Genomic DNA, 22,926 nt, shown 5'->3' on the forward strand with positions numbered 1-22,926 from the left:
CTGTCATCCAGGGGAACTGTACTGTCTGTGAAGGGAGGGATGATATGAAGGAATACTCCAGCATCCTGTCAGCCATGAAGATCCTGATGTTTACCGAAACTGAATACTGGGAGATCTCCAAACTGTTGGCTGCCATCCTACATATGGGCAACCTGCGCTTCGAAGGTGGAAACTGTTATTATTAATAATCCTCTGCCTCATAAGAAATGACAGATGTGCTAAATAGCCTGTTTGTTTTGTGCTGCTCACACAGCTCGAACACAGAGAAACCTGGACACCTGCGTGGTGGTTCGCTCTCCCGACCTGGCTAACGCAGCCTCTCTGTTGGAGGTGAGATGCATGTGAACCTATGAAAGTGCTTTAAAATTAATTTGAAATCATTTTACAACACTTATAGGTAATAATCATGGGTTATCATAATCATGGGTTAAAGTATGACCAATCAAGAACTAAACGATTCATTAATGATTATAAAATTTGCAATTAACAGTTTATTATATTAATATGTTAAGTGATACTTTCATGTATATTAATTAAAGGCTTCATCATACATTTATTCATTATCACCATACATGTTATTAACTAAAAGACAGTTCATATAAGCACACTCGTACTATACTAAAAGTACAAGACTTTTGGCCAGCGGAGAAATTAAAATGGTCATGCCCAACTGAGTCTGGTTCTCTCAAGGTTTTTTTTCTTCACTCATATCTGGTGAAGTTTTTTTTCCCTCTCCGCTGTCGCCACTGGCTCGCATGGTTCAGGATTGGTAGAGCTACGCATTGATGAGTTTGCTCTTCAGTGTTTGAACTCTGTAATGATTTAAATCACACTGAACTGAGCTAAACTGAACTTAAACACTAAATACTGAACTACACTGTTTCAGTTACTATGATCATTTATGTGAAGCTGCTTTGACACAATCTACATTGTAAAAGCGCTATACAAATAAAGCTGAATTGAATTGAATACTAGAGATTGTATATTGTAGTTTGCAACCTCACAAATCTCAAAATATGATGTATCTTACAATTAAAACTGATCGTATATATCACAGTACACATCTTTATTTGTTAGAATGACTATAAAAACTTGGTGGAAGTTCTAGATCACAGTAACTGAGGGGGTCAGGCGGGGACCACTCATACTTTTAGGGGCCCAACTTTGACATTTATCTTATCCTGCATTCAGAATTATTTATTGTACTTTTTTTGTAATTTATTATTTTATATGTCACTCCGCAATCTCTCTAGAAGTTTTTATCAAGCCAATTTTGTCAAGCCAGCAAAACAAGTTGTCATACAAGCATGACAGATTAAGATTATAATTATTATTAAGATCCAGGCTGAGTGAATTAAATAAACTAAACTGTCCATAGTCTGAATTTGTGTGTGGATGAGAGCGGGTATGGTTGTTTCCCAGCACTTGGGGTTCACAAGATAGTTCACTCTATTTGATATTTAATTGTAAACTCAATCTTATCAGAACAACCAGACAGTTTAGGCAATGTACTCCCAATCAGCTTTTGGAATGATGGACACATTTAAATTGGCGAGGAAATTCTCCAAATTGTTCCGTGTGTTTAGCCTTCAAAACATGACAAACCTGGATGGTTGGTAATTGACTGTCAGGCATCTCACGTGTTTGGAATTCACTATTTTTAACCAATTTATATTGTATATTTTACAACATCAAACCTGACAACAGAGGCATCATGGTTTGTGCACACATACAGTGTTGCCATGTTCACTTATAATAAGCTTTTGTGGACTTGTTTGTTTTTATGATTTACTCATGAATCTATCAAGTTTATTATAGCTATTAAATCAGTCGCATGCACATATTGATATATTGATATTAGTTTTCATAAAGTATTTAAATTTATCTCTGTCTATAATAGACATATCCTTGTTTGCTGTTTTTTTTTTTTCACCAAGATCTGGCGACAAGAATGAGTCACAATTCATATCTCATTTACAGTTATTTCTTGCTTTGTGCAGTTGGTTAATGTGTCCAAACAGATTAAAAAACACAATCCTTATAGGGCTGCACAATATTGGAAAAATCTTATATTCATTCATTCATTTTCTTTTTGGCTAAGTCTCTTTATTAATCAGGGGTCACCACAGCGGAATGAACCGCCGCCTTATCCAGCATATGTTTTACGCAGCGGATGCCCTTCCAGCTGTACCCGGAGGAAACCCATGCGAACATAGGGAGAACATGCAAACTCCCAGAAATGCCAACTGACCCAGGCTCGAACCAGCGACCTTCTTGCTGTGAGGCAAATGTGCTACCAACTGAGCGACTATTTAAAGTCTAACATATTTGGGTACAGAAATTAAAAATTCACATTGAACTTTTTAAAAAAAATAATTATCTCGTTTCTAGTCCAAATATTTTTAAAAAATGTTGATCAAGTAAAAAAAAATATTTAAAATTCCACTCAAAATTAAGAGTGTTTTTTTTTAAACAAGCGAAATTATCTGCCAGTTAGGTAAGTAAAATAATCTTATTTTCACTTTAAAATGTAGATATTTGGACCAGAAACAAGACAAAATATTCTAAGTAAGATTTTTATTTTTTTTTTTGCATAAATTGTATCAATTCTGTATAAATACAGTAATTATATACAATTCTGTAGCTCTTGGTCAATTATAATTTAGATTTAACATTGCATATCTTGCGATGTGACTATTGCGGATATCGATGCTAAGCGATATTGTGCAGCCCTAATTCCTAACCATTTGTTGTTCAGTCTGTTTAGGTACAAACTTCATGTAGTTTTGTTTCACTGTTCAATTATTCCACAATTCTAAATTTAGGGGTGGGAGGCGAGAGTGAGACAAGCTTGCTATTATGAGGTTCCCTCTAGAACCTCTATAGACCATTTTGAGCGATATAAACAAAAACAATGGTCCCAATGTATTTCCTGTTTTACATTTTTTAGTTCTTTAGCTTCCGAGAACCCAAAAAGAGACACATATTGGTGAATAATGTTATGATTGCTGTTTTAATATTAAGTTATGATTGAATTGCCTCTTGTTACAGTTATGAAATAGTTTGAACAAGCAGGACATGTTCATGGACCAATGACATGACCACATTAAAATATGCTTGAAATTTAAATAATGAGAATCAAATAAGACTTAAAGACCAAAACTGAGTCCGACAGGATTGTACAAACAAACAGATATTGTTTAAAACAGCATAGGTAGGTAGCATCAAGAGAAATGAACAGCAATATTTTGCTCTTTGTGTACAGAAGTCTGCAAACCTGTAAGCTCTGTATACATCATTTAAGCTTTGGTTTAATGCCATTTTGCGTCGGTTTTTGAAGGGCTTTGCTTTTGCTGTCTTGCTGAGATTCATCTCTCTCATTAGCTTGGTGGTTCTGTGTTATCCGTGCAGTTGAAGGAGGGGAGTTTGAGATAAATGCAGTCATTAGTGAGCATCAGACTTTGACTCTAATGTTATTACACTAGATAGTGGCACAGCGTGACGAGTCTATTCAGATGTCCTGCCGGCAGCTCTCTCTCTCCGCGCAGTCTTTTCGATTTTTTCGTCTGTCTCCATGCTCTCACCGTCCACAATCTTTGCTCTGTTTTCAGTTTGATTTAAATGGCTCGGGCTCTGCTTGCTCAAGCTCAAATCCAATTTTTGCTTGCGGCTGCCCCCTTGTGCCAAGATGTAAAATATGTAAGAGTAGTCAGAAGGGGAGTTTTCAGATAAGTAAGCACTTTAATACATTATATTTACAATACAATGCAGTATACAGTGCAAAAAAATATTTTTTAAAAATGCTATTACATTCATGTTTGTGTGCGTGAAAGTTCTATAGATTAATGGAGAAAACCTTGCTATGTTGTATTCTTTAAGAATTGCTCAACTAAATCTATTTAGAATCCCCCTTCCACCCCTATTCTTCCTCCTTTCCTAGAATGGGCGGCATGGCGGCCCAGTGGTTGCTGCCTCAGAGCAAGAACATCACTGATTCTAGTCCTTACCAAACCAGTCAACATTTCTGTGTGGAGTTTACATGTTCTCCCCATACTCCCGGTGGTTTACCCCGGGAGTTTATTGACTAATCCAAATTGGCACTATATCTCTTCATAACAATCCCTAATTGTTAATTAGCTACAAACAGCAGGGGAATTTTCGAAATCTACCTGAGCTCAAACTCCCCTCTTGCCCTGCAAACTGGGGGAGCCCCGAGCTTGGAGATCTTATAAGGTCAGGGCCTCTCCAAGGACAGCACACCAAACCAAGTGTGCCGCAAGCCTACGTTTGAGTGAAGGTTTCGGCCGTTAGATCGCCCCCTGGGGGCTGGCTGCAGTACAAGTCATAAAGCCCGCCTCCTCCGTGTTAATGAAGGAGACTTGAGCCCAAATAAAAAAAATGTTACACTTGCAATAAAATAGTCCCGAAAGATAGTTCTGGTCGATTAAGGCACTGGTTATTGTGCTGAAATAGGTGCAGATCTTCATTTTTGTAAACAGTTTGTTTTTAGCAGTAATTTAATGCTGGGCGTGTCATCGTGATTGACAGCTGTGATTGACAGTTTCTCAAAGCGCGGCGTCTGAGCTTCGGCAGGAGACTGAAGTAGACTGAAATGTTATTATTCGATTTCTGTGTTATTTTACCATGACAAAATGAGTTCAGCAATAAACTATAGTTTCTGACATACATGATCCTGGTGGAACACTGTTTATTCGCTAAGTTCAGGGCTTTTTTCGGGCTTTATTAGTTTGCTGATACACGCCTAGCCACCCAGATAGCAAAACACAGTTCCGGCTAGATTCTCGCCTGCCGGAGACTTATCTCTTAGAGCTCAGACTGACTAATGTTACCTCTGCTGGACCTACTCCGGATGCCTGGACTCACTACCCAATTCCAGCCCGAGTCAATCGAGCCAGATGCGGCGGCCGAGCGAGCAGGCGCTGCCGCATGCGAGCCGGAATCAGCCCGCGACGCCGCGAGTAACGCCTGTTTCACACCGCAAGCGTCAGCGGCGCGTGAGCAGAGCGTGAGCAGCGCGTATGTCGAGCAGTAGCAGCACGCAGGCGTTTGCCTTTCACACCAGCTGCGTCTGCAGCGCGCAGCTCTTCGGCAGCTGCTGCAGAGATCAACCTATCTCTGTCTATTCTATCTAGTTATCCATGTCTCTCTATATACAAATACACTTTTTAAACTTTTCATCTGCACCAAGGCCCCACCTATGCTGTTTCTTTAACCTGCAAATGTTTATTTTACACATTTTATAGATCAAATAGTACTGTATGCTGAGAAGTGTCTACAGTCATAGGACAATCGCCTGTGATATCATGTCATTTGTTTTTTGATTATCAGGTTGTTGTAGACCTAGTTATAATAATATTTATACTATATAGTTATAATGATATTTATACATGATCAAACTAGTATTACTTTCTCCGCTTCAGTGCTGTCCAGCGGCAGAATAACAGCTCGTTAATTCATGCTCGTGCAGATGATGAGACGGACAAAAGTAACCAATGCATGCCATTCTTTTACTTATTTTCGTGTTGTCAGATTCACAGTGCAAACAGCTCTTGGTAGGAATAACTCGAGTGAACATAAAACAAAAAGCCGATTAAAACTTTCTTCCTCTGCTCAGCTGCACAGAACACAGCGAGCTCACATAATCCAGCATGCGTGTCGAACTACACTACCCACAATACACTTCGCTATGGACTACAAATCCCGTAAATATTCCAATTCCCCTCTCCTACAACACTAGTGTGCAACTTAAGCAAAAATGATAGTAAAATAGTTTTACATTTGGTTTTGTAGTTCGGGCCTAAATAAATGTTTGTTGCCGTTTTTAATCGTTTTAAGTTCATTTGAATGACTATATATAAACCATTTGACATTATTAACGCATTTATTGGGTAAAATTGCTAGTTTTTACTGTCATTCAATGTGTTTTGGTCATTCTCAATGCACTGTCACTTTAATTGAGCGTGAGCAGCGCGTCAAAAATAGACCCAGCGCCGAAACTATCGCTGCACTGCTGCTTCGGCGACGCTCACGCCTCGCTCTGACGCGTTGCTGCTGCGTGCGGTATGAAAGCTCTAATCTGTTAACATGGACGCCGAAAACACACGCGCTGCTCACGCTCTGCTCACGCGCCGCTGACGCTTGCGGTGTGAAACAGGCGATCACTGCACTGCTATGGCGTGCGGAATGGGTCAATAACTTGACGCTGCAACGTGCACTCGTCTCACTGAACGTGACGTCTGCGTCTGCCGAACGTGACGTCTGCGTCTGCCGAACGTGACGTCTGCGTCTGCCGAACGTGTCGTCTGCGTCTGCCACATTACTGTTGCGCTGCTTTAACGTGACGTCTGCGTCACGTCTGCGTCTGCTTCAAGGGTTTGCAGCACATTGCTCTTATTTCTGCTTTATTATACCTATTCATTCTCTATCAGTGTTTTCACTTATCCACAGTTATGTTTCATTTGCAATTAAGTGCTTTTTAACTTTCTTATTTATAGCTATTTATTCCAAACGGTAATATTTATACAAATGATAAACATTTTGGTATGCCATATATGGTTATTCCTATATTGCTTCTTTTATTGTGGTTACAGCTGATTGGTGTGTGTGTCTACAGTTTGCAGCAGTGTGTGTGCACACCTGATGGCTGTGTTTGACCTATAGTTCATGTGTGTGCTCATTTGAAGGCCTTTGCTTTGAAATTGCAAGGAAATTCCATTATGAAAAAATTTCTTTGTCAAAAGCATCCAAGTGTGTTTAGTGATTTGCAAATGACTGTGTGTAATGTTTTGCCAAAAGTGTGAAGCTGACAATGTGCTTACAGTTGTGCAGATCTAGCCTTGTGTTTTGCTCTATTAGTGTACGGTTTTGCTAATTGTAGGAAAAGTTTAATTTTAGTGTGTTAGCAATAATGAAAAACTGTAACTGGGTATTAGGTATAAACTATTATATTTATCTACAATACATATGTTAAATATAAGTCTTCAATAAATATGTTAAACAGGAGCTATAAATAAATAATCTTCAATAAATATGGAAGGCAATGTTGCAGTATGGAAGAGGAAGCATGGAGGGGAGGAAGATTGGTAAACAGGAGACAGGGGATGGGATTTTTTTATATATATTAAAATGTACACATCACCAGAAAGCTGAATAAAACACTTTACATTTGTTGTATGGTTTTTATTAGGATAGGGCAATATTTAGCTTTCAGTCTATCACTGTTTGGTGAATACAGTATGTTCATGTACTGTGTAGCAATACCTCTGAAACAAATCAAACCCAGATTATATCAGTATTAGTCAGTTAGAAATTATACGAGTGTTTAAGATTGATTACCGCAGTGTGTAAATGAAGCAAATAGATTTATCTTGAATGAGGCGTGTGTGTTCTTTACGGTGTTAAAATTGTGTTTTGTTATAGTGTTGTAAAGTTTTGGATAAAGTGTTTCATTTTGCAAAAGTTCTGATGTGTTCTGCTGTTTGTGTGTGTGGATGTGGAAATTGTGTGTAGTGTTTTGACAAAATGAGCCTTCATTTCAAAATTGTGCTTGAGCAATCAAAAAAAAAAAAACTGTAAATGAACAATGACTCACTTACAGTTTTTTTTACACACAATTACTTGTACTTCAGACACAATGACTACAACATGTGATGTGACTGATGTACCAACCCCCTGAACCAATTCTGCTAAACTACAAGCTCAATTCCTGCTTTACTCTCAAATTGCAGGTTAAAAACACACTTTTTTCAAAACACAACACACAATTCTCTGCATTTTGCTCAATTTTCATGCCGAAAAGCTCTTGTTTTTACAAGGAACACACTGTCATTCACAATTGTAAAGTCAGTTTTCCTACTTTGCATACTAACTCATCACATGAGTAAACACCTGTCACACAGAATTGCAATTTAGGAATCAGAGCTCATCTGGTTTATAACTGGTTCACTGCCCACACATGTTTTTTAGTTGTTTATCTCCTTCCATATTCTCCATTCCTTAATTATATTGAGGATTTTTTTTCTGCTTGGGGATAGAAAGTGTGTATGACTGAAATCCACACAATTTACAGTTTTCCCATTTGTTTACACACATTTTCTGAAAGCATGCCTCATATTGTCAGAACTCTAGGGTGAAACCCTTTAATTCTCCTGCAAAATGAAACACAATTAACACAATGTGATTTCTTCTCAACATGGTATTTTGTTTTCAAATGATGCACACAAACCATCACATCAATAGACATTTATAAGAAGCAGTTGAACACTGATGTGCTGAATGTAAAACACTCTGACCAATTCTTCTCCATTCATCATAATGACTTACTGTCAGCCTTTTTCATTTAGTGTTACAGTTACTACAGACAGTACATAGGCCTACAGAAATGCATTGTAAAATACTTCAAAATATTGTTTTTATACAAAACAAACAAATACCAAATATATTTTACAGTATTTTCAGTTTACAGAGTGTTCATCCCAACCAACACAAAGGTGCACATAATGTGGTCTTCATTTGCCATTAACAGAAGGATTTACAGAATACTGTTAGTAAAAAACGAAAAATAAAGTGTGGATTTCGGCATACACTTTCCATCCCCAAGCAGGAAAAAAATCTTCAATATGATTAAGGAATGGAGAATATGGAAGGAGATAAACAACTAAAAAACATGTGTGGGCAGTGAACCAGTTATAAACCAGATGAGCTCTGATTCCTAAATTGCAATTCTGTGTGACAGGTGTTTACTCATGTGATGAGTTAGTATGCAAAGTAGGACAACTGACTTTACAATTGTGAATGACAGTGTGTTCCTTGTTAAAACAAGAGATTTTCTGCATGCAAAATGCAGAGAATTGTGTGTAGTGTTTTGAAAAAAGTGTTTTAAACGCGCAATTTGAGTGTAAAGCAGGAATTGTGCTTGTAGTTAAGCTGCATTGGTTCAGGGGGTTGGTGCATCAGTTACATGTTGTAGTCATTGTGTCTGAAGTACAAGTAATTGTGTGTAAACAATTGGGAAAAACTGTAATAGTGACATTCTGCCACCTACTGGCGATTTTAGTTTTTTTGTTTAGATGTAACATTTAAAGCAAATTTTAATTATTTCAAATAACATTAGGCTATTCAACGTTTTAGGATTAAACATCACTGTTTTGGTTATTATTATGAATGGTTCGGGGTTTGGGTAATATTAGGAAATAATATTACAATTTAAAATAATGCTTTTCTATTTTAATACACTTATTTATTTATGTGATGCAAAGTTAAATTTTTTGACACTATTATGTCGCATGATCCTTCAGTGTATTGTCAAAGTTGTGCTGTTAAATGTTTTTCTATGAAATTTTTACAGGATTGATTGATTGAATCCTGGAAAATTATTATTCAAAATATAAATACAATGTAATATTATTGCTGAATAAAAATATACATTTTCTTTCAAAAAAGAAAGGAAACAAATGAAAAATAAAGTAGGTTATGTTTTTTTTATTTGTCAAAGAATCCCAATAATATGTTTTAAAAGTAAAATAAAAAAGAAAGGTGCTTTAAAAACAACACAATAATGGTTAATGTAATTTTCTATTTTTCTAATATTTTACAGCAAAAGTATCAGATCTAACAGGCGATAGTGATCGATGAGTTGGTCATCACTGATATGCGGTAGGCTACATTGAACATGTAAAAAATTTAAACACAATAAGACTCAAATGTAAAACAAATTAAAAAAGGATTTTACAAAACTTAACGACATGAATATATTAATAAACAACCTAAACTTTACCTCCGGAGACATTTGTTATTTTTGTTATACATTTTTTATACGTTTTAATGCTATCTTGAAAACAAATATCATTATATATTAACATATTTATATTTAATTTGCACATAATTATTGTATATTGTATAAGTTAGCCGGCAAAAAGCAGACAGACGCACTAAAAACTGCTGAAAAATATATATTTAAAAAAAAAAGGTAGACGCAGACGTCATGTAACAAGTCAGACGTTGATGTCACGTCCATTGAGAGGAATGTATGAAGGGCAAGAAAATTGTGCACTGCCTCACACACTGCACTGAGCCGTGTGAGCAGCGTGTTATGATACGTGTTAGCAAAAAAATAAATAAATAACTTCACTGCTACACGTGAATCACGCGTAACGTCTGGCTTGACACTTCACTGCCACACGTGATTTACGTGACGTCTACGTGACGTCAACGTCACGTCAACGTCACGTCTGCGTCTTAAATCGCATGGATTTAATAGCAAAAAAAAATATTTTTTAAGACGTCAGTGAGACGTTCAGTGAGACGTTCGGTGAGACGAGTGCACGTTGCAGCGTCAGGTTAAAGAGCTCGGAGGAGCGCCATACACTGCTGCTTCGGCGACGCTCACGCCTCGCACTGACGCGCTGCTGCTGCGTGCGGTATGAAAGCTCTAATCTGTTAACATGGACGCCGAAAACACACGCGCTGCTCACGCTCTGCTCACGCGCCGCTGACGCTTGCGGTGTGAAACAGGCGTAAGTTATGCGATGCGGCCTGGAGCTGGCGCGATTGAATATATAAAACCCTCATATTTGTTAACGTTATTACATCCATTTGTGTTGATATGACAGCAAACGCATGCTGAGAAGTTCGGGGGGCGTAGTTGATTTTACATAAAGCGTTTGGTTGGAAGCTCGACTCTGCTCATTTTCGCGGCTCCTCCTCTGGCTCCATCAGACAATCCTTCTGCGCATGTCTGGCTCCAATTTCAGCAGTCTTTTGCCACAGTTTGTGCCCGTCAAGCAGGCGTTTTGCCCTCAAGGCGTTCAATGGGAAAAAGGGCTGTCGCGTCGTCCATATTTTTTACAGTCATTGCACCAAACACGTTATATAACCAATTATTAGCTAAGTGTGAACTCTTATGATTTTTTTTTTGAGAAATAAAAATTAAGAAAAAACATATTTTGTGCTAAAACTAAGGATTTGTAACATGGTTATTGCAATAAACCAAGCTCTATTTATCAAGTTTAATAATAAATGAGTTTTTTGTCCTGTTCTGGAACAACAATTTTTCTTTTAATTCATTTCATATTCTGCTACAGTGTATTGCAGTGTAATATAATATTATTATTCCTATTTATTATTGATTACACATATCACAAAATAACCTTTATTATTTATTTTATTATCATTTATTTTATGTATTTTGAAGAATTATCTTCCCTGTCTCCCCCCCAAAAAACCTATATTATAATATATTTTATCTTACTTTTTTTTTTTTTGTACTCCATTATCAGACCCTGTGACGAACCACCGTTTGCTCCAGCATATCTCAAAGACATTCAGTAGGTTAAGATCAATTTGGCGGTCAATTCATGTATAAATAATAGAAGATTTCTTTTCCAGTGTGAGCCTGATGTGTTTTGAATCATTCTGGAATATAGGCATGGGGTACCCTCTTCTTTTTTTAAGAAATAAAAATCTACAGGATCAGTGAGTTGGGTTATTTGCCAAGTGTATAACGAGCCAGAAACGTAATAATCACTGTAATAAAATCCAGTCAAAGGTGCAAAATTATTTGCTTTAAAAAATCCATATTTTCTGACCAGGCCAGAACTGGTCAACTGTCTGTGATCTCTGATGGTCTTATTTTACAGGTGGACCCTCAGGATGTCATGATGTGTCTGACCACACGTACCCTGATCACCAGAGGTGAGAGTGTTTCCACCCCCCTCAGTGTGGAGCAGGGACTGGACGTCCGGGATGCCTTTGTCAAGGTCAGGTTATTTGCGATCCCTAAGTGATGTAGTTTGATTCCCCATTTATCATAGAAGTCATGAATATCTTCAGTTTTTGTCTTCTTCAGGGAATCTATGGGAGGTTGTTTGTGTGGATAGTGGATAAAATCAATGCTACCATCTTCAGGGCTCCTTCCACAGAAAACAGGACCGTTCGCAGGTCTATAGGCCTGCTCGACATCTTCGGTTTCGAGAATTTCACTGTTAACAGGTTAGTTTTGGTAAATAGAAAAATTTGGGTTGTTTTTATTTCCCCAAGTGCAACAGCTCTGCTCAGAGTGTAGTCACACTTTGCTTAATACAAAATCTGGCGTGATTGCTCAGTTAATGCGGTTCATTTTATTAAGGCGCGAACACTGCCACACACAAACACAACAAACAAGTAGTGACTAAGACTGCAGAGAAAATGAATCTCTGTCCAAATAAATTTTGAAATATGAATGCAACATGAACCAACATGAACTGCACCCGCATGTTTTGAGCTTGCGTCTGAGAGCTGCTGTGAGTCAGGATGTAAATTTATTCTGCAAGATGATTTAAAATTACTTCTTAATTATGGAACTTCACATTCCTTAACATTAGATTTTTAATGAGGCCTGGACCTCAGTGACCTTAATGCTGGCTATGGGCTTGCTCAAGTATCTGCCTTTTTTTCTTGTCTCCTTGTCTCCTTCTCCTTCTTTTGTTTGTGAATAACACAAATAAATAAATGAATAATTTCATTTAAATAAAATAAATATTTATTTATTTCAGTGGTTGAACTAGGTATTGAATTCCTGGATCAAAACAATTGCAAGCGCAGGTTGCCAGATTGAGGACCAACAAGGCTGATTTAAACCGTGTTCTAAATAAAAGCTACAGCACACAATAGAAGGAATATTTTACATATTAAAGGAGTTTTCGCCAACACCTCAAATTGATATATAGGAAACGGCTTCTTATAGCTGAACAACAGAAAACTTTGACAATGATCACATTAGGTACACCTCATGTGCCTTATTTAGTGTTAAATGCTAATAATGTGAGTTTGAATCCCCTTTTACATGACATTTATTGCCATACTACTAAAAACAACAGCAGATAGTTCACCTCAGATCTTGAAAATAAAATAAATAAAAATTAAACCATTTTGAAATTGGTTTGTGCTGTGACTCAGTTCAAACCAACACGTGATTGAGCATGTACATTTAATAATGTTAAAGAGGTTTAATATGCATTAATTAGGGTATAAACCTTACAGTTTCGTGAGTGCATATTCTGTGCTTCTGGACGGCTGTATTTACATTTTGTCTTAATTCGTTTGGTGCAAATAGCCAAATTGCTTGTCACTGCAAATCAAATGCATTCTTTGAGAGCCTTCCTGACTAATTGAATGAAATATGCTGTTTTCCATAAAGGCAACCCGGAGTGCTTAAATATAATTGTCTAAACTGGCATTGGACGGGTAAAAGGACCAAAACAACGACAGCGTTCTGACGCGGAAAACACATTTTCAAAGCTAAATAAAGTTCAGCATTGTTATTTAGATAAACAAGAGTGTTCACTTGGCATGTTTCTTAAATATCTGCAAACATAGTATGGCATTTTTATGCTTTATAGAAGAGTCAAAAACTTACATACAGCACCGTTAACCTTAGCATTGCTTTTGAAATGCTCTGCTATTTTCACCTCAAACTTGGAAAATCTAACATTTCTAATGTCTATGATGGTTAAAATTCTGTTTTAAAGATATTGTCTGAGAACCAAACCAGTACTTCTCTTGTTCATTCCTGCTGTGTGTAGCTTTGAGCAACTGTGCATCAACTTTGCTAACGAGAACCTGCAGCAGTTCTTCGTCCACCATGTTTTCAAGCTGGAGCAGGAGGAGTATAACCTGGAGGACATCAACTGGCAGGACATTGAGTTCACCGACAACCAGGACGCCCTAGACATGATTGCCATCAAACCTATGAATATCATTTCCCTCATTGATGAGGAGAGCAAGTTCCCAAAGGTAAAAAATTGCTGTGCTGTGTATTTGGATTGCAAAGTAGATTTAGAGATAAGACAAAGCATTTCCAGTTCAGTTCTGAGAACATTTTTATTCATCAGCTGAATGGGGGAAAGCTATAGCCAAGCTATGTGTTTATGACGAGCTGTGTTTTTCTCAGGGAACAGATGCAACCATGCTGAACAAGCTAAACTCCCAGCACAAACTTAATACCAACTACATCCCGCCTAAGCACAGCCATGAGACTCAGTTCGGCATTCAGCACTTTGCTGGAGTGGTGCACTATGAAACTAAAGGTACACATTATTGAATTACTGAGCTGTTGGTAATCTAAGTCAAGTCATTAGCATTTCTATTGCACTTTATACAGTACAGATTGTGTCAAGCAGCTTTTCAGAAAGTCAATTATCAAGATTCTTTAACACCATACATATAGATTTAAGACCAGCATTTCAGAGTGAGATCATTTTATTGTAGATAATAGCAAATACTGTATGACTTACATATGTATAATTCTGAAAACAATAAATAAATGTATTTTAAAATATATTCGTTCAGGTTGTGGTAAGTTAGATTGGTTTTAAGTGTCATTTATAATCATTCATAATCAAATTATGTCATTTTAAATGTCACATTGTTGGAGACGTCTTTGTCGTGACAACTTGACATCGCAAGTCAAAATACCTTGTCATAAATCTGTCATTAACATGACACTCTGAGGCATTATAATTGTCTGATCACTTTTTTAAGTAAAACAAACCGAATTTGTCATCGAAATCTCAATAAAGTGTCAATACTCTAAAATAGTTGTATAATATTAATATTTAATAACATTTTAATAATAAATTCAAATTGTACCAGTGTAATTAAGGTCAAGAAAAGTGACGCAATTATAATGGCCTTCTGACAGTCAAGTTTTTTGCTAGATTTGTAACATATTTTGTTTTCTTGGTCATGTCAAATTGTCATAAAAAAGACAAAGACAGATTTTGATGTTTGTGTCAAGTTATCATAACAAATATATCTGTCATGTTTGCTTTTAAAACGATAATAACTTAGTGACAGTTGTCATAAGCATGCATGAAATCTAATTTAGTTTAGGGAAGTGGGTGGGTGGGATAACCAGTGCTTTTGAAAACACTATTGGTTGGGAGTAGGGAAGGTGAAGGGTGTGCCAGTCGATTGGTCAGTCATTTATTCAGTTAGTCAACTGTGGCCTCTGGTGGATTTACGTGACTACAGGCGCTAATGGCACTAGCGAGAGAAATTTGGGATCTCAAAAACATACACAACGGCTTCTGGTGGATTCGCCAAAACAAAAACTGCAAAACGTAGCTCCTGGGACCAGAAATGTATACAAGGGTATGTAATAAAAAAAACATACTTCCTGGGACTCTCTAGAATTGTACATAGCGCTATGTTTTCAAAATGAGCCTGGGTTGCCCTTCTAATGAAGTGTTACCTAACCTTTCATAGCGCAATTATTGAAACACTTAGAAAAACCCTGGAGTTTTACTTGGGGTTTATTACAAAACTTTTGAACTTTTTCGACTAAAAAATAATTTTACTGTAATCAATGTCAATGAAGTTACTATATATGATTCATCTCCAGATAAAGGGTTAATAGATGAAGAACAGGTTAATTAAAAGTGACAGTAAAGACATTTATAAAGTTACAAATCATTACTAGTTCAATTAAGGATTTGTTTCAGGGAGTGGTTTCAGGCAGTTTTTAACCACATTAAAGTTCCATACATTTCAGGGTTTTATTTAAAGGCCATGTCAGCCTACAACAAAGAAATAAAAGCCTGTGAAGACACTGAGCAATCATATTAAATATTACAGCAGTTACAAAAGACATTTTTTTCTATTTTCATGAAAATGTAAAACCTCTTGTTTCATTGTTCAGGTTTCCTGGAGAAGAACCGAGACAGTCTCCACAGTGACATCATCCAACTCGTCCATTCATCCAAAAACAAGTTCATCAAGCAGATCTTCCAAGCTGATGTTGCCATGGTGATGCCCTTTTCCAATACCCAATCCATATTTGCTCAGCATTAATATGCTCACGACATGCCAGCGTGGCCACAGCTCTCCGAGGGCCAAATGTTGGCCATGCAGGTTTATGGCAGGGTTGCATTTGAAAAGAAAAGACGTGTGCTAGCATAATAGCCTTGAAAGAACACGCTGTGAATGAGAGAAGCGACTGCAACAAATGAGTCTCTAACATGACATTATGAGCACATCTGACTAACCCTGCTGCTGATACTCACTTTTTCTGTGGTAATGTCAGCCCTAATCTCTCTTGGCTGATTCTCAGCACACTTGGCTAACAGCAGTCAATTCTCTGTCTCTCTTTCTGTCCTCCTTCTGTCCTTCATTCCTTTACCTCATGTTTTGGCCTCAGTTTCTGTGTGGCTATATGGAGCCCACTGCAACCCTTCAAAAGGTAATCAATGGTGTGGTTTGTGTCCCTCTCAGACCCCTACCAAACTGCTTTTTCTCAATAGTCCTTGCTAAAACTCCTTCCTGTGGTTTTCTTCTCCTTTGGAAATGGTTTTGTGTTGAAGTAGTCGATGAGGGCACGCTGACATAGTAATTTAATAGCTCTAACAGTGCCATTATTCTCCAAAAAACTGTTCTGGTCTGTTTCTAGTTAGATGCGGCTTGTTCATTATTTAGAGGTTTTTTGTTTGTGGGAGAAATTCCAGTTACTTTTTTTCCTGGCACTGACTGTAGATTGAGGAAGGAAAAACTACTCGATTACTTTTTCTTCACAAAGCATTTGCATTCAGAGTGTAGGGAATAACAGCAAGAAAAGAGACAAACACGAGCAACGAATGAAGATCCAGAAGCAACACGATGAGAGGAAGTATGAAAGAATGATGTTTAACAAAGGCAGGAATGAAAGAAGAAAAGAGAGAAAGGTGATCTGGTGTCTTTGTGTTGTAGGTAGTTTGGGTGTATGTTGTACTTTTGTGTTGGTGTGCAGTTATAAAGTGTGTAGCACAGCAGCGGTCCTCTCCTGTGAGTTTCTCTTGTTCGTGTGTGAGCTGAATGAGGGGATTTGTGTGTTTTCAGGGAATGGAGACGAGGAAACGCTCGCCGACTCTCAGCAGTCAGTTTAAGCGCTCACTGGAACTGCTCATGAGGACGCTGAGCGTCTGTCAGCCTTTCTTTGTGCGCTGCATCAAACCCAACGAGCTCAAAAAGCCCATGGTGAGTAAACCAATATTTCTGTGCTTGTTCCAGGAGATGCAGATGTCAAGTTTAAAAGCAGTAAAGTTGTTAAAAAATTTTAAGTCCCAGAGCCAGTCAAACAGCATTTCAGGATAGTTAATAAAGGTGTCTGTCTGTCTGTCTGTCTCTCTATCTATCTGTCTGTCTGTCTGTCTGTCTGTCACAACCCTTCATATGATATGAGGTCTGGAGATTTATGTATTTAATTATTTCTTGCAATCCAGGACAAGCGTTCTATAGAATGAATTATGTATTCGTTTTTTATTTCGGCCATAGATAAAATATGCATTCAGAAGAATTAATGGATGAATGGGTGCATTTGTTTGCTTATTTTATTATATGGGTAGTCAAATTGGATCATTTACACATTTGGTTCAAAGGCATGAATATGGATTGCACAAACAACTATGTGTAATACAATGTATAAATATGATGTAAAACTACAACATACAATTTGCACACAGATCTATCTATCTATCCATCTATCTATCTATCTATCTATCTATCTATCTATCTATCTATCTATCTATCTATCTATCTATCTATCTATCTATCTATCTATCTATCTATCTATCTATCTATCTATCTATCTATCTATCTATCTATCTATCTATCTATCTATCTATCTATCATCTGTCTGTCTGTCTGTCTGTCTGTTCGTTTTTTATCTATCTGTTTTTATCTATGTTTTTCTATCCATCCATCCATCCTATTCTGCGTTCATTCTGATGTTTTCTTGCATTCTCTTGAATCAGTTCGGAGCAGTTCTGAGCTGTTAAAAAAATCCATACTCTTCTTTCACCAGTTCCTCACAAAAATATCAATTAATAATAACTTTAAGTGAATTTAAGTAGTTTAAGTGAATTACAAGAGTGTTCCCTGTGAGCTGTTTACATTGATTTTGTGACATAAAAGCCAACTTACATAATAGAACTGAAATACACAAGCATCCTTCCTAGTGAGCAGCAAAAATGGGTTTTGTCTTGTTTATCATTTAAAGAGCCTTAAACCAAGTTTTATTTAGAAATCAAAGTAAAAATTCATTTCTTAACCATACATTTCATTAAAAACCAACCAACAATACGAGGAAACTAGTAGACATGTTAAGATAAAGATATTGTCTGAAGAGAATGTATAATACTGATTATGCTAATGAGAAGAAAAAACTTTAAAGTCAAACTCTGAATCGGCCCTCATTCTCTTCTCTGCAGATGTTTGATAGAGGACTGTGTGTCAGGCAGTTGCGCTACTCTGGGATGATGGAGACGATCCGCATACGCAGAGCTGGATATCCCATACGCTATACCTTCGCTGAGTTCGTGGACCGCTATCGGGTGCTAATGCCTGGGGTCAAACCAGCCCACAAACAGGCAAGTCCAAAGCTTTACTGTGTTAATGCAGTCAGCAGCCAATGTTTGCTTGACAGCTTTTCTCAAAGCTTATTTCCACGCAGCCGTTTTTAAAATTCCATCTGGTCATGTTATTTGACAAGTGTGAAGTGCATGAAGGGAGCTCAATCTCTGTCTTCTCACAGGAAGATCTGCGAGGGACCTGTCAGCGTATTGTTGTGTCAGTTCTGCTGAGAGACGATGACTGGCAGATCGGAAAGACAAAAATTTTTCTGAAGGTTTTGCTACGAGTCATTGTTTTCTGAAGATTTTGGTGTTCCAGATTTGTAACTAATTGTGTACCCGGTCTGTATTTGGCATAGGATCACCATGACATGCTCCTGGAAATGGAAAGAGATAAAGTGATCACTGACAAGGTCATTCTCATCCAGAAGACTGTGAGAGGAATGAAAGAGAGGTATGAGGAAAAAGAAAGAGTAAAGATGAGGGGACAAAAACAAAAATAAAATCAAAATCTGATGTGTATCTGTCTCTTTTGTTCTCCAGAACTAAATTCCTGAAGGTTAGAAGAGCTGTGATGTTAATCCAGCGCATATGGAGAGGCTACATCACTAGAAAGCACTACGCTGTGGTGAGTTGTGTCGTTTGTGAAACCTGAGCAGGAATAATCTGTTTGGAGGTTTTGTCTGATTGTTATTATGTCTGTTTTTTCCAGATGCGTGTAGGTTTCTTGCGACTTCAGGCCTTGTACAGGTCACGGAAACTGCATCAGGAGTATCAGGCGACCAGGATACGTGTCACATTGCTGCAGGCCTGGTGTCGAGGACTCCTGGTACGGCGTACTTTTTCCAAACGCTTCCATGCGGTTCTGACAATCCAGGCTTATGCTCGAGGAATGATAGCACGGAGACAGTGCAAGAGACTCAGACTGGAGGTAAATCTTATGTCTGTCCATTCAACAATCCTCCATCCATCGTTTATAATATTCATCTGTCCATCTAAGTATCTAAACATCCATCTGTTTATTCATCCATACATTTGTCCATCTGTCTATTAGTCTGTCAAGTCCATTTATTCATCCATCTATCAATTTATTCATTTTATCCATCCATCAATCATCCGTCCACCCACCATCATACATCTATTGATCTATTTATATATTCATCCATCCATCCACCTATCTGTGTATTCCTCTATCCATCTATGTATTGATCTCTCTCCATTTATCCAACTATTCATTCATTTGTTTGTCCATCCATCTTTCAGTCTGCCTATCAATCTAAACGTCTATCCATCATCTGTTTATCTCTCCATCTATTTGTCCTGCCATCAGTCTGATTAGCCATCCATCCAAACATCCATCAATCCATCCATTAATATTTGATCCATATATTTATTCATCTGTTTTCATCTACATATTCATTTATCGATCGTTCTATGCATCCATTCATCTGTCCATTAATTAGTCAACCTTTTTATCCACCTATACATCAATCATCAGACAATCCACCCATTGACCCATCAATCTTTTTTACATCCATCTATTTATTTATCCTTCTATGCATTTGATTATCCATCCATTCATTTGTCAGCCTATCTGTCTATCCATTTATCCATTTAACTACCTATCCATTTATCAATCGTTCTATGCTTTTATTTATCTGTCCATTAACCAATCAACTTTTCTATCAATCAGTACATCAATCTATACTGTAAGTCTATCCATCCATCAGTCCATCCATAGTTTTTTCATCCTTCTGTTTATTTATCTTTCTATGCATTCCTCCATTCACCCTGTTGTAAATCAGTCTATCAATCCATCTATCCATTAATGATTACACTTCATTTAAGTCTCAATTTACAGTATTAATCTTAATAAACTACTAATTAGCTGTTTATTACTAGTTTGTAGGGTAGGTGTTTTAGGTTTTGGGTAGAATTAGGAATGCAGAATAAAATCATACTTTATAACTACTAATGAACAGTTAATATCTCAATGCTAGGCATGTAATAAGCCAGTAGTTAATAGCATGAATTGTGACCTAAACTCAAAGCAGGGTGCGAGTTATACATTATACCGGGGAGGGGTCTCAAGTTTTTCGGCTATGTTTGGTAATATGTTAAAACATTGAGTTGTTCCCAATGATATTTGTGATATTAAGTAAATTTGACAGAAAAAGTGACAGATTTGCTTTCCTGCACCTATTAATGGATAACCATGAAAGACTGCACATATTTTTAATTTTACTGTTTAACTTCCATGTGTGAGCCAGTGTATAATAAAATACAAACTATGCATCTATATTTACAGACACCCACAAACACCTTTTTTAAAGAAACATGTTTTTTAAACCCTTACACTGTCTGTTGATGCTCTAGATTTGTTTCAAACTGATGAATTAATGTTTTTGAGGCAAACATGCATTCACAATGGTATGAACCATTATAGCGGTGTTCAACTGTACATTGAAATTGTCTATTATTTCAATTATTAATATTATTTAAGAAGCAGATCAGAGCAAACTATTTCTTAACTATTAAAGGGCAGACCCCTCATACATCTTGTTTTGATGTCCTTCAGGTTGGGTCAATCGTTAATTAGGGGGGTTGGACCCCCCAAACCCATTACCCATTAATGAGTATATCTATTCATGTGTCTATCCATCCACACATCCATTCATCCATACATCTCTGTGTCCATCCATTGATCTCTCTATCTATCCATCACCTGTCCATCAATCAAACAAGCCACCATTCAAAGTTTGTTATAATAAACCCTTGAATCTGTATATTTATTTGTGCAGAATTAAAGTTTGTTCTCTGTTTAGCGGGATCGTCGGTTAGAAGCGGAGCGGCAGCGTCTGGCTGAAGAGGAGCGTCTGAAAAACCAGATGACGGCGCGCAGGGCTCGGGCTGAGGCAGCCAGGAAGCATCAGGAGCGCCTGGCGCAGCTCGACCGAGAGCAGGAGGAGAGAGAGCTGGCAGAGCGCAACGAGACACGGAGGAAAAAAGAGCTTCTAGAGCAGATGGAGAGAGAAAAAAAGGAGCCAGTAAATGACTCCGACATGGTGGACAAGATGTTCGGATTCCTGGGCAATGCCAATTCCCTTCCCAACCTGGAGGGTGAAGCACCAGAAGGGTTTGAGGTGTGGAGCTTTGTCAATTTCAACCTAAATTGCATTGCTTGGCTTGAATCTTATCTGAGTTTTCTTAATGTTTGGATGTTACAGGATCTAGAGAATGCTCCAAAACAGTTTAAGGAAGTCATTGATGAGCCTCTTCCACTTCCTGACGATGAAGAGGAGGACCTATCGGAGTATAAGTTTGCAAAGTTTGCTGCAACCTACTTCCAGGGAAATGCAACACACATGTATGTACGCCGGCCACTGAAACAGCCTCTTTTGTTTCATGAAGATGAAGGAGATCAGCTAGTAAGCATTTATTTATTTATTAGTCATCTCTATGCTTACCTGCTTACTGTAAAATAGGATTAAAAGCTGCATTGACTGTATCATATGTGTTTTTAGGCTGCTCTGGCTGTGTGGATCACTGTGTTGAGGTTTATGGGAGATCTTCCAGAACCCAAATATCATATCAGTATTAGTGATGGCAGTGAGAAGATACCAGTTATGACTAAAATCTATGAGACGTTGGGAAAGAGAACCTACAAAAGGGAGCTGCAGGCCTTGCAGGTGGATGAGGAGGTGAAAATGAGTCTTAAAATTCACATTGTCTAAATGAATAATTTCTACATGTAATACATTTCAGCAATATAAGGTTCCTGTTTATACTTACAGAAACATGAAGTCCACTCCAAAGACACTTATACTCTATCAGTAAGCACTCTTTCAGAACACCCTCAAAGGCCCCAATGGGCCATATGCACAGCTAGTGTTTTTCAGCCAATGGTGAACTTCCAGGGAAAGCTTTATGTGACTATTTTCAATTTCACAAGGTTTCTTTTTACATCTTCTTGTTTTGTCTGAGATCCATTTTATATTGTATATAAATCAGCAGTGAAAATTACAGATTTTTCAAGAAATCAGATCTTAAACTTGACACTTTTGTATAGACCTTTTTCTTAAAAACGCAAAATTACCCATTATGCTTTGCGTGTATGCGCAAGGAGAATGCGAAGAACTTCCGGTCGGCAGCTGATACATGTAAACAGTCACATTTGGACAGCTTTGAAACGATAGTTTTAATCTATTTTACCTGCTTTTATCCTCTTTGAACTAATACTATTGTCCATCAGCACCATCTCCTTTACTGATCATTTAAAGAAATGTGTTCTAATAGGATGGCAAACAGCTGCTGTGAGACATTTTCCCCTCATTGTCAGACGGCATCTTCTGCAGTGTAGATGAAGCCTTGTCATCACTAAAGTCAACATTTTCTCTTTATTTCAAATATATAACCAGCCCAAACAAATGTAATTCACCAAAAGGTTTGACACACACACGTAGCCTGTACTGTGCCACTGACACACTGATTTAATAACTGTGACAAAGTGAAAATATAGGCTAGCGTCATTACGAAATGACAGAAA

The 22,926-nt window shown here is 37.5% G+C and overlaps 2 protein-coding genes across 13 annotated transcripts in view; one reads left to right on the top strand and one right to left on the bottom strand.

Annotated features, from left to right (window-relative positions):
• Positions 1-22,926, bottom strand: part of LOC147838831 (odorant receptor 131-2-like) — a 1,093,102-nt gene that overhangs the window by 702,366 nt on the left and 367,810 nt on the right. The window lies entirely within an intron of this gene.
• myo7ab (myosin VIIAb) overlaps positions 1-22,926 on the top strand; it is an 85,263-nt gene that overhangs the window by 38,401 nt on the left and 23,936 nt on the right. For 2 of the 11 annotated variants that reach the window (XM_087301146.1, XM_087301145.1), the window contains 17 exons: positions 12-165; positions 254-330; positions 11,658-11,777; positions 11,867-12,009; positions 13,581-13,791; positions 13,949-14,084; positions 15,698-15,804; positions 16,196-16,237; positions 16,870-17,007; positions 18,240-18,398; positions 18,563-18,655; positions 18,740-18,834; positions 18,924-19,008; positions 19,093-19,311; positions 21,206-21,523; positions 21,608-21,808; positions 21,905-22,081. In XM_087301146.1, coding sequence (XP_087157272.1) covers positions 12-165; positions 254-330; positions 11,658-11,777; positions 11,867-12,009; positions 13,581-13,791; positions 13,949-14,084; positions 15,698-15,804; positions 16,196-16,237; positions 16,870-17,007; positions 18,240-18,398; positions 18,563-18,655; positions 18,740-18,834; positions 18,924-19,008; positions 19,093-19,311; positions 21,206-21,523; positions 21,608-21,808; positions 21,905-22,081 — 2,475 coding nt within the window. Of the gene's footprint in view, positions 1-11; positions 166-253; positions 331-10,302; positions 10,440-11,657; positions 11,778-11,866; positions 12,010-13,580; positions 13,792-13,948; positions 14,085-15,697; positions 15,805-16,195; positions 16,238-16,869; positions 17,008-18,239; positions 18,403-18,562; positions 18,656-18,739; positions 18,835-18,923; positions 19,009-19,092; positions 19,312-21,205; positions 21,524-21,607; positions 21,809-21,904; positions 22,082-22,174; positions 22,214-22,926 lie in introns of those variants that run through there. The other 9 variants (XM_087301148.1, XM_087301151.1, XM_087301149.1 and 6 more) reach the window with 7 other exon arrangements.

This window comes from Danio rerio, chromosome 21 (genome assembly GCF_052040795.2).
Source record: "Danio rerio strain M-AB ecotype USA chromosome 21, GRCz13ab, whole genome shotgun sequence".
Classification (NCBI taxonomy): Eukaryota; Metazoa; Chordata; class Actinopteri; order Cypriniformes; family Danionidae; genus Danio; species Danio rerio.